The 18,634-nt window shown below is 45.9% G+C and overlaps 1 protein-coding gene across 7 annotated transcripts in view; it reads left to right on the top strand.

Moving 5' to 3' along the window:
- dok7b (docking protein 7b) overlaps window positions 1-18,634 on the top strand; it is a 120,998-nt gene that overhangs the window by 50,575 nt on the left and 51,789 nt on the right. For all 7 annotated transcript variants that reach the window (XM_059974125.1, XM_059974126.1, XM_059974124.1 and 4 more), the window contains 2 exons: window positions 14,402-14,509; window positions 15,412-16,142. In XM_059974125.1, the coding sequence (XP_059830108.1) occupies window positions 14,402-14,509; window positions 15,412-16,142 (839 nt within the window). The remainder of the gene's footprint in view (window positions 1-14,401; window positions 14,510-15,411; window positions 16,143-18,634) is intronic.

Below are 18,634 nucleotides of genomic sequence, written 5' to 3'. Positions count from 1 at the left end.
TGTACCTATTGAATAAGGAATCTGACAGGACATGGGTGGATGAAGAGAAGAGGAGGGGCGAGAGGGGAATCGGACTGGGGAATGGAAAAAGAGAAGTAGGAAGGGGCGAGAAATGAAAGTTCAGAGTAAATTTATTATCAAAGTATATATATCACCTGAGATTAACTTCTTGTGGGCATTCACAGTAAATACACAAATACACAACAAAATCGATGAAAAACTGCGCACAAAGATGTGGACAAACAACCAATGTGCAAAAGACAACAAACTATGCAAATACAAAAAAGTGAAAAAAAGTTGTAGTAATAATAATAAACAAGCAATAAATATCAAGAACATAAGTAGTAGAGTTATTAAAAATGAGTCCATAGTGGAATCAGTTCACTGGTTCAGGAGCCTGATGATTGACGGGTAGTAACTATTCCTGAACCTGGTGATGAGAGTCCTGAGGTTCCTGTACCTCCTCATGATGGCAGCAGTGAGAAGAGAGCTCGGCTTGGATGATGGAGGACCTCGATAATGGTTGCTGCTCTCTTGTGACAGCGCTCCTTGTAAACATGCTCAAGGGTGAGGAGAGCTGGACAGTGGCCACTACTTTTTGTAGGATTTACCAATCTGTACCAGGCTGTGGCACTGCCAGAAATGAGAGAAGTTGATGTTCATGCCATTAGGTTGGAATATGAGGTGTTGCTCCTCCAACGTGAGTGTGGACTCATTGTGGAGGTAAAGGAGGCCATGGACCAATGTCATTGATGCACCATCAATAACTCTCGGAGACGTGAGGTGAGATAGGCTTTTATTAGCTGGGAGAGAGCAGTTAGCAGCAAGAGACCACCACACAACATCCTGGAGACTGAGGGAGGAGCAGTGCCTCCAATCGCCTTTATACAGGGGTCAGTGGGAGGAGCCACAGGAGCAGTCAGCGGGGGGAGGGGGGGCGTGTCCAGACAGGTATATGTAGTTCACCACAGTCATAGATGATGTAATATGAAATATGAATGTAAGAAGGACAAGCCAATGACTGGGTACAAATGCAGACAAAGCAAAGAGTTAAGTTGTGCCACAGAGGCAAAATTCAAAAGGGCAAAGAATGCAGGACTGAGGGTGCTGTATTTAAATGAACATGGCATTTGGAATAAGGTGGACAAACTTGTGGTGCAATTAGAGATTGGCTGGCAGAACATTGTGACCAAAACTGAGTCGTGGCTGAAAGAAGGTCATAGTTGGGAGTTTAACATCAAAGGATATACTTTGTATGGAAAGGACAGGCAGGAAGGCATTGTCGGTGGTGTGGCTCTGTTGGTAAGAGGTGACATAGGGTCAGAGAATGTGAACCTTTGTGGGTGGAGTTATTATGGGAATCATATCTCGGCCTCCAAATAGCCAAGATGTGGGGTTGAGATTGCAAAGGGAGCTGGAAAAGGTGTGTAATGATAATGTCACAATTATAATGGGGGACTTCAATATGCAAGGGGATTGGGAAAATCAGGATGGTATTGGATGGCAAGAGAGAGAATTTGTTGAGTGGCAATGACACTTTTTAGAGCAGCTTGTGCTCGAGCCTACTCGGGGAAAAGCTATCTTAGATTGGGTGTTGTGTAATAAACCCGATTTTATTAATCAGCTTAACGTAAAGGAACCCTTAGGAGGCAGTGATCACAATATGATTGAATTCATACTGCAATTTGAGAGGGAGAAGCGTAAGTCACATGTATCAGTGTTGTAATGGAATAAAAGGAATTACAGAGGCTTGAGAAAGGAGCTTATCCAGGTGGATGGAAGGATGATACTGGCAGGAATGACAGAACAGAGGTGGCTGAAGTTTCTGGGAATAGTTCACAAGGCACAGGATAGATATCCCACAGAAGAAGTTGTTCTCAAAGGGCAGACCTAAGCAACCATGGCTCTTGAAGACTGTATAAAAGTCAAGGAAAGGTCATATAATGTAGCAAAAATAAGTGAGAAGTTGGATGATTGGGAGACTTTTAAAATCCACGAAAAGGTACTAAAAAGCTATAAGAAGGGATAAGATGAAATATAAGGACAAACTAGCCAATAATATAAAGCAGAGTACCTAAAGTTTTTCAGTTATATAAAGAATAAAAGGGAGGTGAGAGTTGACATTGGACTGCAAAATGATGCTGGAGAGGTAGTAATGGGGGACAAAGAAATGGCAGATGAACTTCAGATTCAGATTCAGTAACACACTTAATAAGTAACACACACAAAATGCTGGTGGAATGCAGCAGGCCAGGCAGCATCTATAGGAAGAAGCACTGTCGACGTTTCGGGCCGAGACCCTTTGTCAGGAAGAAGGGTCTCAGCTTGAAATGTCGACAGTGCTTCTTCCTATAGATGCTGCCTGGCCTGCTGCATTCCACCAGCATTTTGTGTATGTTGCTTGAATTTCCAGCATCTACAGATTTCCTCATGTTTGAATTTATTAAGTACTTTGCCTCAGTCAAAAACACTAGCTGTATGCCAGAGATCCGTGAGTGAGTGTCAGGGAGCAGGTGTGAGTGCCATTGCTATTACAAAGGAAAAAGTGCCAGGCAAACTGAAAGGTCTTAAGGTGGGTAAGTCACCTGGGCCAGATGGACTACATTCCAGATTCCAGAGAGAGGTTGCTGAAGAGATAAAGGATGCGTTGGTCATGATCTTCCAAGAATCTCTTGATTCTGACATGGTCCCGGAGGACTGGAAAATTGCAAATGTCACGCCACTCTTCAAGAAGAGAGGAAGGGGAAAGAAAGGAAATTATAGATCAATTAGCCTAACCTCAGTGGTTGGGAAATGCTGGAGTCCATTATAAAGAACAACATTTCAGAGTACTTGGAAACTAATGATAAAATAAGTCAAAGTCAGAATGGTTTCTGTAAAGGGAAATCCTCCCTGACAAATCTTTTAGAATTCTTCGAGGAAGTAACAGGCAGGGTGGACAAAGGAGAGGCAGTGGAAGTCATTCACTTAGATTTTCAGAAGGTATTTGATAAGGTTCCTCACATGAGGCTGCTTAACAAGATAAAATCCTATGCCATTACAGGAATAATACTGGCATGAATAGCAGAATGGCTGGCTGGCAGGCAGGAGGCAGGGAGTGGGAATAAAGGGGGCCTTTTCTGGTTGGCTGTCATGGACTAGTGGTGTTCCTCAGGGGTCAGTATTGGGACCACTAATTTTCACATTGTTTGTTAATGATTTGGATAATGGAATTGATGGCTTTGTGGCAAAATTGTGGATGATACTAAGATAGGTGGAGGGATAAGTAATGCTGAGAAAGCAAAGAGTTTGCAGCGGAATTTAGACAAATTGGAAGAATGGCCAAAAATTGGCAGTTGGAATAGTGTTGAGGAATGTATGATAATACATTTTAGTCAAAGGGACAATAGTGCGGACTATTATCCAACTGGGGAGAAAGTTCAAACATCAGAGTTGCAGAGGGACTTGGAAGTCCTCGTGCAAGACTCCCAGTAGGTTAATTTACAGGTTGAGTCTGTCGTAAAGAAGGCAAATGCAATGTTGGCATTTATCTTAAGTGGAATAGAATATACCCTCTGAATGTTTCATAGTTGTATAAACTTCTATCAGGTTTTCCCCCTGACTTCCAGATAAAACAATGCAAGTTTGTCCAACCTGCTCTTATAGCTCTAATCCAGGCAAAAATCCTGGTAAATCTGCTGTGAACCCTCTCCAAAGTCTATGCATCCTTCACATAATGGGGTGACTAGAAATGCATGCAGTAATCCAAGTGCAGCCTAACCAAAGTCTTACACAACTGCAGAACTGAGAGATTCTACGGATGCTGGAAATCTGCAGCAACACATACAGAATGCTGGAGGAACTCAGCAAGTCAGGCAGCATCTATGGAGGGAAATAAACAGCCGAGACTCTTCACCAGTCCTGATGAAAGATCGCGGTCTGAAACGCCAACTGTCCTTTTCCATTCCAATGAACAAAGAGCCCAAACCTGCTTGAGATTACCAAAGCTGTGCAAGGTACAGTCCTCCTGTCTGTGTGGAGTTTGCATACGACACTATGGGTTTTCTCCCATCTCCCAAAGTCTTGCAGTTTGGTAGTTAATTGGCTTCTGTAAACTTGTATGCAGGAGAGTGGTGGAGCCTTGAGGAAGCTGATAGGAATATGAAGATAATCAGTTACCTCCAAATGTTTTTTTTCAGTATTGCCTTGTTTTGCACAGTTTTTTCCATTGACTAGGATAACTTATATGTAATTAATCTTCCATGATTATGTTGTAAAAGATTCCATAAAATGTCTGAACCTTCACTTTTATTTGCACAATTTTTGCACATTGGTTGTTTGTCTACCTTTGTTATTGATAGTTTTTCATAAATTCTATTGTATTTCATTATTTTCATTTAAATACTGGCAAGAAAATGAATCTCAGGGTAGTATATGTTATGTCTGTAACTTCAAAACATTAAATTAATTCAAATGAAGATGCTGGGTGTCTGAAATACAGGCATAGTTTGAGCTTACTTTAGATTAATTATTTATATGAGCAAGAATACTTAATCAGCCAATATATATGCAAGATTACTCAAATATTATTGAATTATTAAATACGTAACAGTACATGGTGACATATATGTACTTTGATAATAAATTCAAGATTCAATTATTATTGAAGAATGTATAAATTATATGACCTTGCTTACAGGTAGCCACAAAGCAAGAAATCCAAAAGAACTCAATTAAAGAAAAACAAAAGAATAAAAATAAAAATTAAAATTAAAGGTCAACAAACGATGTCCAAAAGAAAAAAATGTCATGCAAACAATTGAAGCAAAAAATCTTGACTTCACCTGTGATGGTGTTGTCAACAAATTTTTGCTTTATACCTGTACCTTATTGTACCTGTGCTTATGACCACAGAATCTACCTGAACTTGAAATGGGATCAGTGTAACTGGGTGTTGATGGTTGGGAGAAAATTAGTTGGCCGAATGGCAGTTCTGTATGAATCTAGATCTAGCTGTAGTCTCGCAACATCCTGTAAGTTGTAGCATAAAGAAGCTATTGCACATGAGGCTCCTAAAGCCACTTGGGTACCTCAGAATACAACCTCCAGCTGCAGACAAATTCATTAATCATCTGCCTATCACCTCTTCCTGGGTCCCCTCCTCCTTTCCTTTCTCCTATGGTCCACTCTCCTTTCCTATCAGATTCCTTCTTCTCCATCACGTTCCCTTTTCCCACCCCAAGACATTGTAGCTATCCTCCTTCCCCTGTCCCCATCTTTTTATCCTGGCAGCTTCCCCCTTCATTTCCGGTTCTGATAAAGACTCTTAGACCTAAACATCAACTGTTCACTTATTTCCATAGGTGCTGCCTGACCTGCTGATTTCTTCCAGCATTTTGTGTGGGTTGCTTTGGATTTCCAGCATCTGCTGTTTTTGTTTGATCAATCACACACTTGTTCATCCAGCAGGGTGGTCTCTTGCCCTCTCACCCTGAAGAATGCAATGATCAGTACTCTGGGATCCTTACCCCCACCCCATCACTGCCACACCCCAGTGCATTGCATCAGCTCACTTCCGGTAGCTCTGGGGCAGGGCCCCAGGTAACCACCACTCTGCCTTCTCACATCCTCTCCCCACAGAAAGGTTCCTGCCCTCAAGACATCTTTCCTGACACAACAGCTAGCAAGAAATGTCATGTGTACTGATGTACGATGGACAGCTTGTCTTGCATTCTTGTAGAGGGTGGATTTTTGGGTAAGTTTGGTCTGCAAAGTAAATCCAAAGAGAATGGGATGATCCCACACTGAGTTACTTTGATCTCATGCTGAGTTAATCTGATGGACTGGGATGTCTGCTGTTGAAGAATTAAAGAAAAAAGTGGGCAGCTGTCACAAGCCAGCTCCGGAAACTGTCCTTCTGGTATCTGTGTGCATTCCAAGAGCCCGATCCGGTTTCACTCTGAGCCTCTCTTTCTAAGAGATTGAGATTCAGCTTCCAAGGTTACACTGGGAACACCTCAGTATGCAATGTCTAGCTGCAGACAAAGGAATCAATCACACACTTGTTCATTCAGCAGGGTGGTCTTCTGCCCTTTCACCCTGAAGAATGCAACGATCATCACTCTGAGATCCTCTCCTCCCACCCCATCACTGCCGGGCCTCAACAGCTTACTGCCTGCAACTCTGGGGTGTCCTCTCCCCACAGACAGGTCCCTGCCCTCAAAGTATCTTTCCTGACACAAGGGCTAGCACTGGGCAATTGGAGTTGGTATATGCATTGAGGTACAGTGAGAAGCTTCTCTTGCCTACTGTTCACCTACAGTAGATCAGATCATTACACAGTGCATTGAGTTAGTACATGGGAAAGCAACAACACAAGACAGAATAAAGTATTACGGTTACAAAGTTCCTTCAGGTTATCATAGTGGTAATGGGGACAAGCTCCCACTACCTAGTAAATGCTTCAAATGGCATGGATCTCAAGTAGCCTCTGATAACCAAATCCAATTCCAGACTTTCACGTGTGACTTAATTACTAAGCCTGGTGTAACCAGTTTTACTGACAGGAGAAGGGGCAAAGGCAGGTTACTGGTGCCTTAAAACCAGTTGCTTCGGGCAGATGGGGATTGTCAGCCGTGGTTGGCAGCTCATCTTGGAGAAGGAAATCTCTGAACTCAAACCTCCACTGCCTTGTGGCTATTCCCAGTCGCGGGGAAACCCTGAGGAAATAGGCAGAGCTGGAGTCCCTAAGGCAGTCTTTTGTTGAGTTCAACCCTGACTGATAGCTCCTGCGACACCGCTGGTGCTAAATTGTATTGGTCTCTGCTGTTCCTTTGGATTCTGCTGCACAGGCAACAGCTTGCTCTCCATATCGTACTGTCCTGGCTTGTGTATCATGTAGACAGCTAGGATGCAATATCCATGGTCAGCCCTGACCAGCAGAAGGGCCTCAAGTTACAAAGTGCAGGCCATGTAGACAAGCCCTAACAAGGTAGATGGTCAGGTCATGATTGTCACATATACAGTACCAAGATACAGTGAAAAGGTTGTCTCGCACACAGATCAGATCATTACACATTGCATTGAGGTAGTACAAGGTAAAACAGTAACAGAATGCAGGATAAAGTGTAACAGCTACAGATAAAGTTCAGACAGACAATAAGGTGTAATGAGGTAGATTATAAGGTTAAGAGACCCTCTTATTGAATAAGAAATAAAGACTCATCTTTGTGTGATGCCCAATGTTCCCCATAAGGTTTTGCATCTTTTGCAACGAGCACACAAAAGAATTTAAACTGTGCACAAAAGGTTGTCACCCTCTACCTTGTTGGCATGTTAAGTGTATTTCACAATTGTACACAATCGCATTTCCTCTTCCAGTTTCTGATGCGGATGGTGTTGACAATGTGGAGTTTGCGATGATTTGTCTGCAGATTTTAGAACTGATGTATTTATACTGTTTTAATTGAAGAAATTATTCAGCATGCACATGTTGTTGTCACTGGGAAAAAAATTGCATATCTCAAGATTTTTGCGCACACTGGTCATTACAAGTTAGAGAGAACATTGGTGGTGCCCTCTATACTGCAGACAGAAAGAAGTCATTGATACAGCACAGAAACATCATATCTGTACCTACCATTATGCCTACCTCTTCTAATTTCCACTTGCCAGCATTAATTCCATGTCCCTCAAAGCTTTGCTCATTCAAAGTGCTTCCTACGTGTTGTTACTGTTTCTGCCTCCACCGCCTCATTCTAGATACCAGCTACACTCTGTGTGAACATTTTACCCTCTGATCCTCTTAAAACCTCCTCCCTCTTACTGAAACATAAGACACAGGAGCAGAATTAGGCCATTCAGCTCCGCAGATATTTTGATATTGGTTTATTACTATTGTCACAAGGTACAGTGAAAACCCCCTTTTCACTGACTTGCCCTCTGAACTCCACAGATTCACCATCCTCTGACTGAAGAAATTTCGCCTCATATCTAAGTTCTAAATGAACCTCCCTTTATTCTGCGGATGTACCCTCAGATCCTCTTCGTGTCCACTCTATCCAGGCCTTTCGGGGTCCGGTATGTTTCACTAAGATTCCCCACTGCTCTCATCCTTTTGAACTCTGATTATCAGAATCAGGTTTAATATCACTGGCATATGTCATTTTTTAAAATTTTGCAGCAGCAGTACATTGCAATACATGATAACATTTATAAATTACAATAAATATACATATAAAAATTAATTAAGTAGTGCAAAGAGAGGGAAAAATACTGAGGTAATGAGTACAGGCCCAGAGACATCAAACATCAAACCATTCTTTCCTCGGAAGAAACTCCCACCGTCCTTTTCTTTTTGGACACCCTACCCTGATTCTCTACCTGCTCTAGATCTTTTCATCTCGAATTATCGATGAGACATAAACCATCTCGACTTCAGCACTCCTCTCTTCTCCTCTAGCTTGACCCCTTACAAACGCATTCCCCCTCCGCTCTCTCCCCCCCATCCCACCTCACCATCAAACACACAGACAAAGGGGGTGCTGTTGAAGTGTGGTGCTTGACCTCTACCTTGCTGAGGCCAGGCAGCAACTCTCAGATACCTCCTCATACCTACCCTTCGAGGTGGATCCCCCTCTACACCATCACTGACCTCGTCGACTCCGGAGAACTCCCATCCACTGCCACCAACCTTATAGTTCCCTTACCCCGCACTGCTTGCTTCCAATCTTCAACCTACGATCCACAAACTGGACTGTCCAACTAGACCTGTTGTCTCTGCCGGCTCCTGCCCCACTGAACTTGTGAGCTCATATCTCGATTCCATTCCGTCCCCCTTGGTTCAGTCCCTTCCCATCAACATCCTCAACACTCCTCATGCCCTCAAACTTCTCAGCAGCTTTCAATTCCCTGACACTGATCGCCTCATCTTCACCAAGGCTGTTCAGTTCCTATACATATAACCCCCATCAAGAAGGCCTCTGTGGTGAACTACATATACCTGTCTGGACACGCCCCCCCCCTCCCGCTGACTGCTCCTGTGGCCCCTCCCACTGACCGTGGCTCCTCCCACAGTCCCCGGTATAAAGGTGATTGAGGCCTGAGGCCTGAGCCCTGGCCTCAGTCTCCAGGATGTAGTGTGGTGGTCAATTGCTGCTTGTTCTTTCTTCCAGCTAATTAAAGCCTATATCTCGCCTCACGTCTCCGAGAGTTATTGATGGTGCATCAGCCTCAAAGCTCTCTGCCTCTTTCTTGACAAAAGAACTAACTAATCCTCTTCACCACCAACCTCCTCTGTCTGTCACCTTTAACGATTTTTCCTTCAGCTCCTCCCACATCTCAAAACTTGAGGGCTGTACCTCTGCTATATTGACAACTGTATTGGTGCTGCTTCATGCACCCATGCTGAGCTCGTCAATTTTATCAACATTGCCTCTAACTTCCACCCCGCCCTTAAATTCACTTGTCTATCTGACACCTCCCTCCCCTTTCTCAAGCTCTCTGGACTCAAACTGTCTACTGTCATCTTTTATAAGGGAGTAATGGGGGACAATGAAATAATGGATAAACTAAATAAGTATTTTCCATCAGTCTTCACTTCACTGTGAAGGACACTAGCAGTATGGTGGAATTTTCGGGTGTCAGGGGGCATGGAGTGTGTGAAGCTACAATAACTAGACAGAAGGTTCTTGGAAAACGGAAAGGTCTGAAGGTAGACAAGTCACCTGGACCAGATGGTGTACACCCCAGGGTTCTGAAAGAGGTGGCTGAAGAGATCATGAAGGCATTAGTAATGATCTTTGAAGAATCACTAGATTCTGGAATGGTTCCAGAAGACTGGAAAATTGGAAATGTCACTCCTTCCTTCAAGAAGGGAGAGAGTCAGAAGAAATGAAACTATAGGAAACTGGTTAGTCTGACCTCAGTGGTTGGGAAGATGTTGGAGGCAATTATTAAGGACGAGGTCTCAGGGTATTTGGAGGCACGTGATAAAATCAGCAATAGTCAGCATGGTTTCCTCAAGGGAAAATCTTGCCTGACACATATTTTGGAATTCTTTGAAGAAATAACAAGTAGTATAGACAAAGGAGAATTGGTTGATGTTGTGTACTTGGATTTTCCTCGGCCTTTGACAAGGCTGCTTAACAAGCTACAAGCCCATGGCATTACAGGAAAGATCCTAGCATGGATAAAGTAGTGGCTGAATGGCAGGAGGCAAAGAATGGGAATAAAGGGAGCATTTTCTGGTTGACTGCCAGTGACTAGTGATGTTCCACAAGGGACATTGCGTTGGGACCGATTCTTTTTACATTATATGTCAATGATTTGGATGATGGAATCGATGATTTTGTTGCAGTTTTCAGATGATATGAAGAAAGCTGGAGGAGCAGGTAGTTTTGAGGAAGTAGAGAGGCTACAGAAGGACTTAGACAGATTAGGAGAATGGACAAAGAAATGGCATTTGGAATGCTGTGTTGGCAAGCGTACGGTCATGCACTTTGGTAGAAGAAATGAAAGGGTTGACTGTTTTCTAAATGGAGAGAAAATACAAAAAAAAAACTGAGGTGCAAAAAGAGGTGTAAAGTCCTTGTGCAGGATTCCCTAAAGGTTAATTTGCAGGTTGAGTCTGTGGTGAGGAAGGCAAATGCAATGTTAGCATTTATTTCAAGAGGACTAGAATATAAAAGCAAGGAAGTAATTTTGAGACTTTATAAAGCTCTGGTGAGGCCTCACTTGCAATATTGTGAGCAGGTTTGGGCCCTTACCTTGGAAAGGATGTGCTGAAACTGGAGGGTTCCAAGGAGGTTCACGAAAATGATTCCAGGATTGAATGGCTTGTCATATAAAGAGCGGTGTTCCTGATTTGGCCTCCTCTACATTGGTAAGACCCAGCTTCGTCAACCACCTCTGCACCATCTGCAAAAGAGGGACTTCCCAATGCCAAACATATTAATTCCAATTCCCACTCCAACATGTCAGTCCATGGCCTTCTCTTGTGCCAAGATGAAGCCGCCCTCAGGTCGGAGAAACAACACCGTCTGGTTACTCTCCAACCTGATGGCATGAATTTAGATTTCTCTTTCCAGTGAACAAATCTCACCCCCCATTTTCCACTCTGACCTTTCAGTTCTTCTTACCTGCCTATTGATTTCCCCTGGTTTCCCTCCTCCTTCCCTTTCTCCTACTGTCCACTCTCCTCTATTATCAGATTCCTTCCTCTCCAGCTTTTGACTTTTCTCGCCCACCTAGCTTCACCTATCACCATCCAGCCAACCCCCACTGTTAAATTCAGGCATCTACTCCCCCCCCCCCCCCCCACCATCCCAGTCCTGAAGAAGGGTCTTGGCCTGAAATGCCTACTGATTATTCATTTCCATGGATGCTGCCGGATCTGCTGAGTCCCTCCAGCATGTTATGCACGTTGCTTTGCTCAGATCTTTTTCCTGAGCCTCCTCTGGATCTATTCTAGGCTGCCACAGTCGTGTAGCAGTTAGTGTGAAGCTGTTACAGCTTGAGGTGTACAGCATTCCAATACTGGGGCTGTCTGTAAGGAGTTTGTATGGTCTCCCGTGATTGATTCCTCCAGGTGCTCCAGTTTGCTCTCACAGTCCAAGGACAAACCAGCTAGTAGGTTGTAAATTGTAAATTGTCCCATGTTTAGGCTAGAGTTAGATAGATCGGTTACGGTGCTGTATGGCTGGAAAGGCTTGTTCTGCACTGTATCTTTAAATTAATGAATAAATAAATAAAATAAATATTTGTATCCACACCTCATGGGAACTGTTTCATAATGATTGAGCCAGATATTGATCCATGGGCAGTTTCAAACCTTCTCTCCAGTTCTGGTTTAAGACACCACTGGTGATGATTTGCTGATAGCAAACAAAACTATAAATTACTATATTAATCACACTTTTTCCTTGGATCCGATCACCACAATCAACAGCTTGTGACTTTCCTTATGGAGCTGAGCTTTTGACCTGGCATTTTTGCGGTGTGAACTGAAGCCTCGAAGGTGCAGGCTGGATTGCGACTGTGGGGCCTGGGCCCGAGAGCAGGGAACAAGCCAATGACTGGCAGTTGCTGGAGTGGGCTTGGAGGCGGTTCGATTTGGCAGAACAGAGATGAGGCAGAGTCGAGGTGGTGGGGCCCGGACCTGGTTCCCAGAGTGAAGAAGACTTGGGGTTTGGCTAATTTAAGTGCTGGGCCGGGTTGAAAAGGTCAGGGCGCCTGGGCTCGAGGCAAGGGACGGGCCAGTGTTCAGCTCACTGTCTCTGTGCAGAAGTAAGGCTGTGGCCTGCAACTAACGGGCTCTTGGTTCGGCTGCAGAGATGACTGGCTTCGTGGCTGTGGACTCACTTTCGTGAGCTTCACTTCTGGGTGGTACTTGCTGACTGCTGTTATTTGTACAATTTGTTTTTCCTGCACATTGCGTGCTTGACTGTTTTTCTTTTTGGTAATAGATTCTATAAGACCATAGGATCATAAGACAGCGGCAGAATTAGGCCATTTGGCCAATTAGTCTACTCTGCCTGAACCAGTTTCCCTCTTAGCCCCAATCTCCTGCCTTTGCTCTGTATCCCTTCATGCCCTGACCAATCTATCAACCTCTGCTTTAGATATACATAAAAGATTTGGCCTCCTAAGCTGTCTGTGGCAAAGATTTCCACAGATTCCCCACTCTCTGGCTGAAGAAATTCCTCCTCATCCCTGTTCTAAAAGGACGCCTCTCTGTTCTGAGGCTGTGTCCTCTGGTCTGAGACTCTCCCACCATAGGAAACATCCTCTCCAAATCCACTCTGTCGAGGCCTTTCACCATTCGATAGGTTTCAATGAGGTCACTCCTCATTCTTCTGAGTTCTGGTGAATACAGGCTCAGAACCATCATTGGGTTTCTTTGTTTTTGTGGCTGCCTGTAAGGAGATGCATCTCAAGGTTGTACAATATATAAGACCATAAGACTTAGGAGCAGAATTAGGCCATTCAGCCCATCGAGTTCACTTTGCCATTCTATCATGGTTGATTCTAGATCCCATTCAACCGCATACACCTGCCTTCTCTCCATATCCTTTGAAACTATCAATTTCTGCTTTAAACATACCCAAGGATTTGGCCTCTACTGCAGTTTATGGCAGAGCATTATACAGATTCACCACTCTCTGACTAAAAACCTTACCTCTATACTAGAGGGTCGCCCCTTAATTTTGAGGCTGTGCCCTCTGGTTCTGGATACCCCACACTATAGGAAACACCCTCTCCACATCCACACTATCTAGTCTTTTCAACATTTGGTAAGTTCCAGTGAGGTCTCCCCACATTGTTCTAAATTCCAGTGAGTACAGGCCCAAAGCTGCCAAATGCTCCTATGTTAACCCTTTCATTCCTGTAATCATCCCCGTGAACCTCCTCTGGACTCTCTCCAATGACAACACATCCTTTCTGAGATATGGGGCCCAAAACTGTTGACAATACTCCAAGTGCAGCCTGACCAGTGGCTTATAAAGGCTCAGCATTATCTCCTTGCTTTTATATTCTATTCCCCTTGAAATAAATGCCAACATTGCATTTTCCTTCTTTAACACAGACTCAATCTGTAAATTAACCTTTTGGGACCCTTTGCATCTCTGATGTTTGAATTTTCTCCCCATTTGGATAATTGTTCCTTTTACCAAAATGCATTATCATACATTTCCAAACACTGTATTCCATCTTCCACTTTTTTGCTCATCTTTCCAATCTGTCTAAGTCTTGCTGCAATCACATTGTTTCCTCAGCACTACCTATCCCTCCCCCTATCTTGGTATCATCCGCAAACTTTACCAGAAATCCATCAATTCCATTATCCAGATCATTGTCAAACAACGTGAAAAGTAGTGGTCCCAATACTGACCTCTGAGGAACACCAGCAGTCATTCACAGCCAACCAGAAAAAGCCGCATTTATTCCCACTCGCTGCGTCCCGCCTGTCAGCTAATATGCTGACAATGCCTGTATCCATATCTTTCCTGTAACGCCATAGGATTTTATCTTGTTAAGCAACCTCACATGTGGCACCTTCTGAAAATCCAAGTAAATGACATCCACGGCCTCTCCTTTGTCCATCCTGCTTGTTACTTCCTCGAAGAACTCTAACAGATTTGTCAGGCAAGACTTCCCTTTACAGAAACCATGCTGACATTGACTTACTTTATCATTAGTCTCCAAGTACCCTGAGTTTACATACTTTGATAATGAATGTACTTCGAACTTTGAACCCATCAGCTACCCTAATATCGGACGGTTAATGTACTGGGCACTCAGTCTGGGAAGAGCTGGGGGTTTTTGATAAGCCGGTCAATGTGTTAGATACAGAAGATGGAAAACTGTGAATGAACGCCAGCCGAGTGCACTTGGAAACCTACTCTCTCCCATCGCATTGCAGATCCCAGTATAAGCCCAGCCTCCATCGAGGAGAGGATCAGCTACGAGGCCCAGGAGCTGGAGAAACGATTAAGTATTCTGTCACAGTCCAGTCGGCACAGCAGTGGAGGTAAGAACGTCGAACCTCGGTCAGCCTGGGTGAGTTGGGTCAAGGGTCAAATGCCTGCACAGGAATGGGCCTTCCAGACATTCAGGATGCTACTGGGTGAATGATGGACTGAAGGGCTGGGTTTTGTGTCATATGCTCCTCATGTTTATCCTCATTCGGGCACTTTATCTGACATTATTACAGTGTTACTTGTGAAAGCTGGTTGTACAATAATTAGCCTATTTTATTAAGATGCAGTGATGACCATGTCACCAGAACCCTTCGTTGTCTTGTGGCTTTTGGATCAATAGTTAATAGTTACAGCAGGGGAACAGGCCCTTTGGTCCATTGAGTCACCACTGACCACCGGCTACGGACCGACAGCACTGGAGGTTGGGACTGAACCCCGGCTCTGTAGCTGCAGAAATTGATAAGGTGCGGGAAGGGAAGGAGGAGGGAATGGTGGAGAGGGAATCGATATTACTGTAAACAATCTGGGAAGAATACATAGTGGCATGTGGCTCCGTGGGTTCTCAGCTGACGCTCCTTTCTTCCACCCTGCCCCCTCTCTCTCCCCCCTTCCACCTCTCCACCTCCTCTCCCCACTCCCTCTACCCCTTCTCCCTCTCCACCCCTCTACCCTGACCCCTCTCCACCTCCTCTCTTTCCCTCCACCCTATCTCTTCCCCCTCCACCCTATTTCCCCTCCAACCCCTCACCTCTCCACCCCTCTCTTTCCCTCCACTCCCTCTCCCCCACCCCATCTCTTCCCCCTCAACCCTCTCCCCCTGCACTGCCCACCCCTTCACTCCTGTCCCTTTCCCTCTCTCACTCCCCCTTCTCTCACCCTCATCCCCACTCCCCACTCATGCACAACCCTGCCCACCCTCTTTCCCATCTCCCCCTCATTGTGCCCGTTACAGGAGATGACCGGAGCCTTTCCAGCTCGACTGAGTCCTCAGACACCAGCCAGTCAGACAGTGCCAGTGTGGGCAGCCGCCTCACCCTGTGGCCAGAGCAGCCAGTGGCTGGTGGCCCCCCAGACCCAATGCTGCTAATGCCACCGCCACCGGCCTCCAGGCCACCGGGCTTGGTTGAGGAGGTGCCTCTGATGGAGACAGCGGGGAGAGGGGGTCTGAGGGGAGCCGGGACTGGGGTCGCCCCCCACCTCCCGCCTCCTCCCCCTCTGGCCCCCGCTACCAAGCCGCCGCGCCCCCGCAAGCTGCAGGAGGTGGGCCGGCAGAGCTCGTCGGACAGCGGCTTCGCCACGGGAAGCTTCTCCTCCTCGTCGTGCGCCGGCAGCCTGGCTGACGACTTCGGCTCGCAGCTCAGCCTGCCCTCTCTGCGGGCCCCCAGGAGCCCCGGCCTCGAGTACGGTCGACCCTCTGCCCCTTTGCACCATCACTACGACACACCCCGCAGCGTCCTGTCCGGTCCCGGCCCAGCTGAGCAGGCGGCAGCTCCCGTAGGCACGGGCGACTCGGGCGGAGAGATCCCTGCGGACTTCCTGGCGGCCTGGCTACGGCTGAGACCCACGGGCCAGGCGGGAGAGCCCGGGGGCGGCCCCGGCATTTCAGTGCTGCAGTGTGAGAGCTGTGAGCTCGGAACAGGGCCGCCATTCACCACTGCCTGCCAGAGCTGTGGAGGTCTAAAGGTAGGTCACCTTGAACATTGTGCTCACACAGGATGCCTTCCATTACTTGTTACAGTCAAAAGCAATTGTATCAGAATCAGGTTTATGTTGTTTATTATTGTTCTGTATACCAAGTGACAGTCAAAAGGATAAGTTATTTTCTGTGGCCAAGTTTGTTATAATCCTGTGTACCAAGTGTAAATAGCCTCCACATCCAGCAAATAATTCACCATTTTCACCGGGATTCTATCACAAAACACAACTTTGCCTCCTCTCCCCTACCAACCCCTCCACTTTCCACAGGGACCTCTCCCTCTGGGATTCCCTTGTCCATTTGTCCCTCCCCACTAATCTCCCTCCTGGCACTTACTACTGGAAATAGAAGAAGTGCTTCACCTGCCCATTCACCTCTTACCCCACCTCCAATCAGGGCCACAACCAGTCCTTCCAGGTGAGGCATACTTCACCCGCAAATCTGTCTACTGTATCCAGGGCTCCTCTACATTGGTGAGACCCAACATAAATTTTATCGAGCATCTTCACTCCATCTGCAGGAAGTGGGATTCCCCAGTGGCTAACCATTTTAATTCCAATCCCCATTCCCATTCCAACATGTCAGTCCATGGCCTCCTCTACTGCCTCTCTCAGGCTGGAGAAGCAACACGTCATATTCCAGTTGGGTAACCTCCAACCTGACTGCATGAACATCGATATCCCCCCTCCTTCCTTCTGGTCCCCCCCTTACCTTTTCTCCTCATCTGCCTATCACCTCCCCCCTAGTGCCCCATTTCCTTCCCTTTCTCCCATGATCCACTCTTCTCTCCCATCACCTCCAGCTTCTCACTTCATCCCCCCTGCTCCACTCACCTGGCTTCACCTATCACCTTCTAGGCAGTCTGCCTTCCCCTCGCCCCATCTTTTTATTCTGGTGTTTTGCCCCTTCCTTTTCAGTGAAGAAATGTCTCAGCCCAAAACGTCGACTGTTCATTCATTTCCATAGATGCTGCTTGACCTACTGAGTTCCTCCAGCACTTTGTGAGTGTTACAGTCAAAAAATAGGGTGCTCTCTATTGTGTTTTGATTAAAAATTGGTAAAATTTGTTACTGCCCTGTGTACCAAGTTGCAGCACAATACTGTATTTGTCAGCATAGAGCGGAGAGTGAGTTTGTAGTTCCAGCGGGAGCAAAAGATGGTTAAGGATAGTGAGGGTGGAGTGCCATGGGAGGGGTATGAGACAGGTGGCAGTGAAGGAATGCCAGAGGTGGGAGTGGGAGTGGGGGGGGGGGGTGTTGGTGCCTGTGCAGACACACCCAGTCCTGGTCATCTGATTCCAGACGATTGGTTTATTGATCATTATAGAATGTCTCTCTGGTACTTCCCACTCCCTCCCCTCTCCCTTCCCCTTTTCCCAACCATGAGTCCCCTCTCCCTGCCCCCTTCCCATTCTCAGAACACAACAAAGCCTCATATCAGAATCAGGATTATCATCACTCACATATGTCATAAATTTGTTTTTTTGTGGCAGCAGTACAGTGCAACACATAAAATTACTACAGTACTGTGCCTAAGACTTTTTGCCCAGTACTGTAAGAACATAGTGGAGCACAGTATAAGCTCTGCAGCCCACGATGCTGTGCTTGGCTATATAAACCTTCCTTACTGTCTGGTACGCCACTGGCGGTTAGGGCAGCATTGAAGGTTGTCCATCTCTGTCCTTGGCCATTTTCTCTAAGGTGCCCCAGACGTAGTTCAGCATCAGCAAAGCAAATCCTGGGTGGAGACTCAGGAATCCCATCGCACTCAGATACAGAAGGTTTCTTCATTACTGTTCCCATAATAGTTTTATTTGACCAGTCAGGGTTGATAGCGGAACGCCTGAGCATGGAGGACCTGTGGATCACTCTTAGTCTGGCCTCTCCCCTTTGACCTGTTTGGCATGGGTGACCCTACCAAGAGCCAAGGCATAAAGTCCTGACTCCAGCCAACATAGCTCACTGGGTCATTGAGGCACACAAGCCTCCAAACCACAACAGGGTTGTGGTCCTCTATAAACCTACTCCACAATCAATCCTGATGATGGGTCTCTGCCCGAAACATCAATTGTTTTTCTTGCACCCACCCCCCAAGTCGATGCTGCCTGACCTGCTGAGTTCCTCCAGCATTTTGTATGTGCTACCCATGATCAATCTACACAATTTACCCTTCCACCTACACAGCCCACAACCCTCCATTTTTCTTACACCTATGTGCCTATTAAAGTCTTTTTAATGTTTGTATTGTATCAGCTTCTAACACTGGAATTCCCCTGCAGGGCATTCCAGGCACCCCCATCACTCTCTTTGTAGAAATAACCTACATCTGACATCTCCACTAAACATTCCTCCATTTACCTTAAACCTGGTGTTCCCAACCTTTCTTATGCCATGGAGCCTTACCATTAACAGAGGGACCAGGACCCCAGGTTGGGAACTGCTGCCTTAAACAGATGTTCTCTGGGGAAAATGGCACTGCC

Source organism: Hypanus sabinus, chromosome 7 (assembly GCF_030144855.1).
Source record: "Hypanus sabinus isolate sHypSab1 chromosome 7, sHypSab1.hap1, whole genome shotgun sequence".
Lineage (NCBI taxonomy): Eukaryota > Metazoa > Chordata > Chondrichthyes > Myliobatiformes > Dasyatidae > Hypanus > Hypanus sabinus.
The sequence above is the reverse complement of the archived record's forward strand: the minus strand, read 5'-3'. Positions and strand labels throughout refer to the sequence as shown.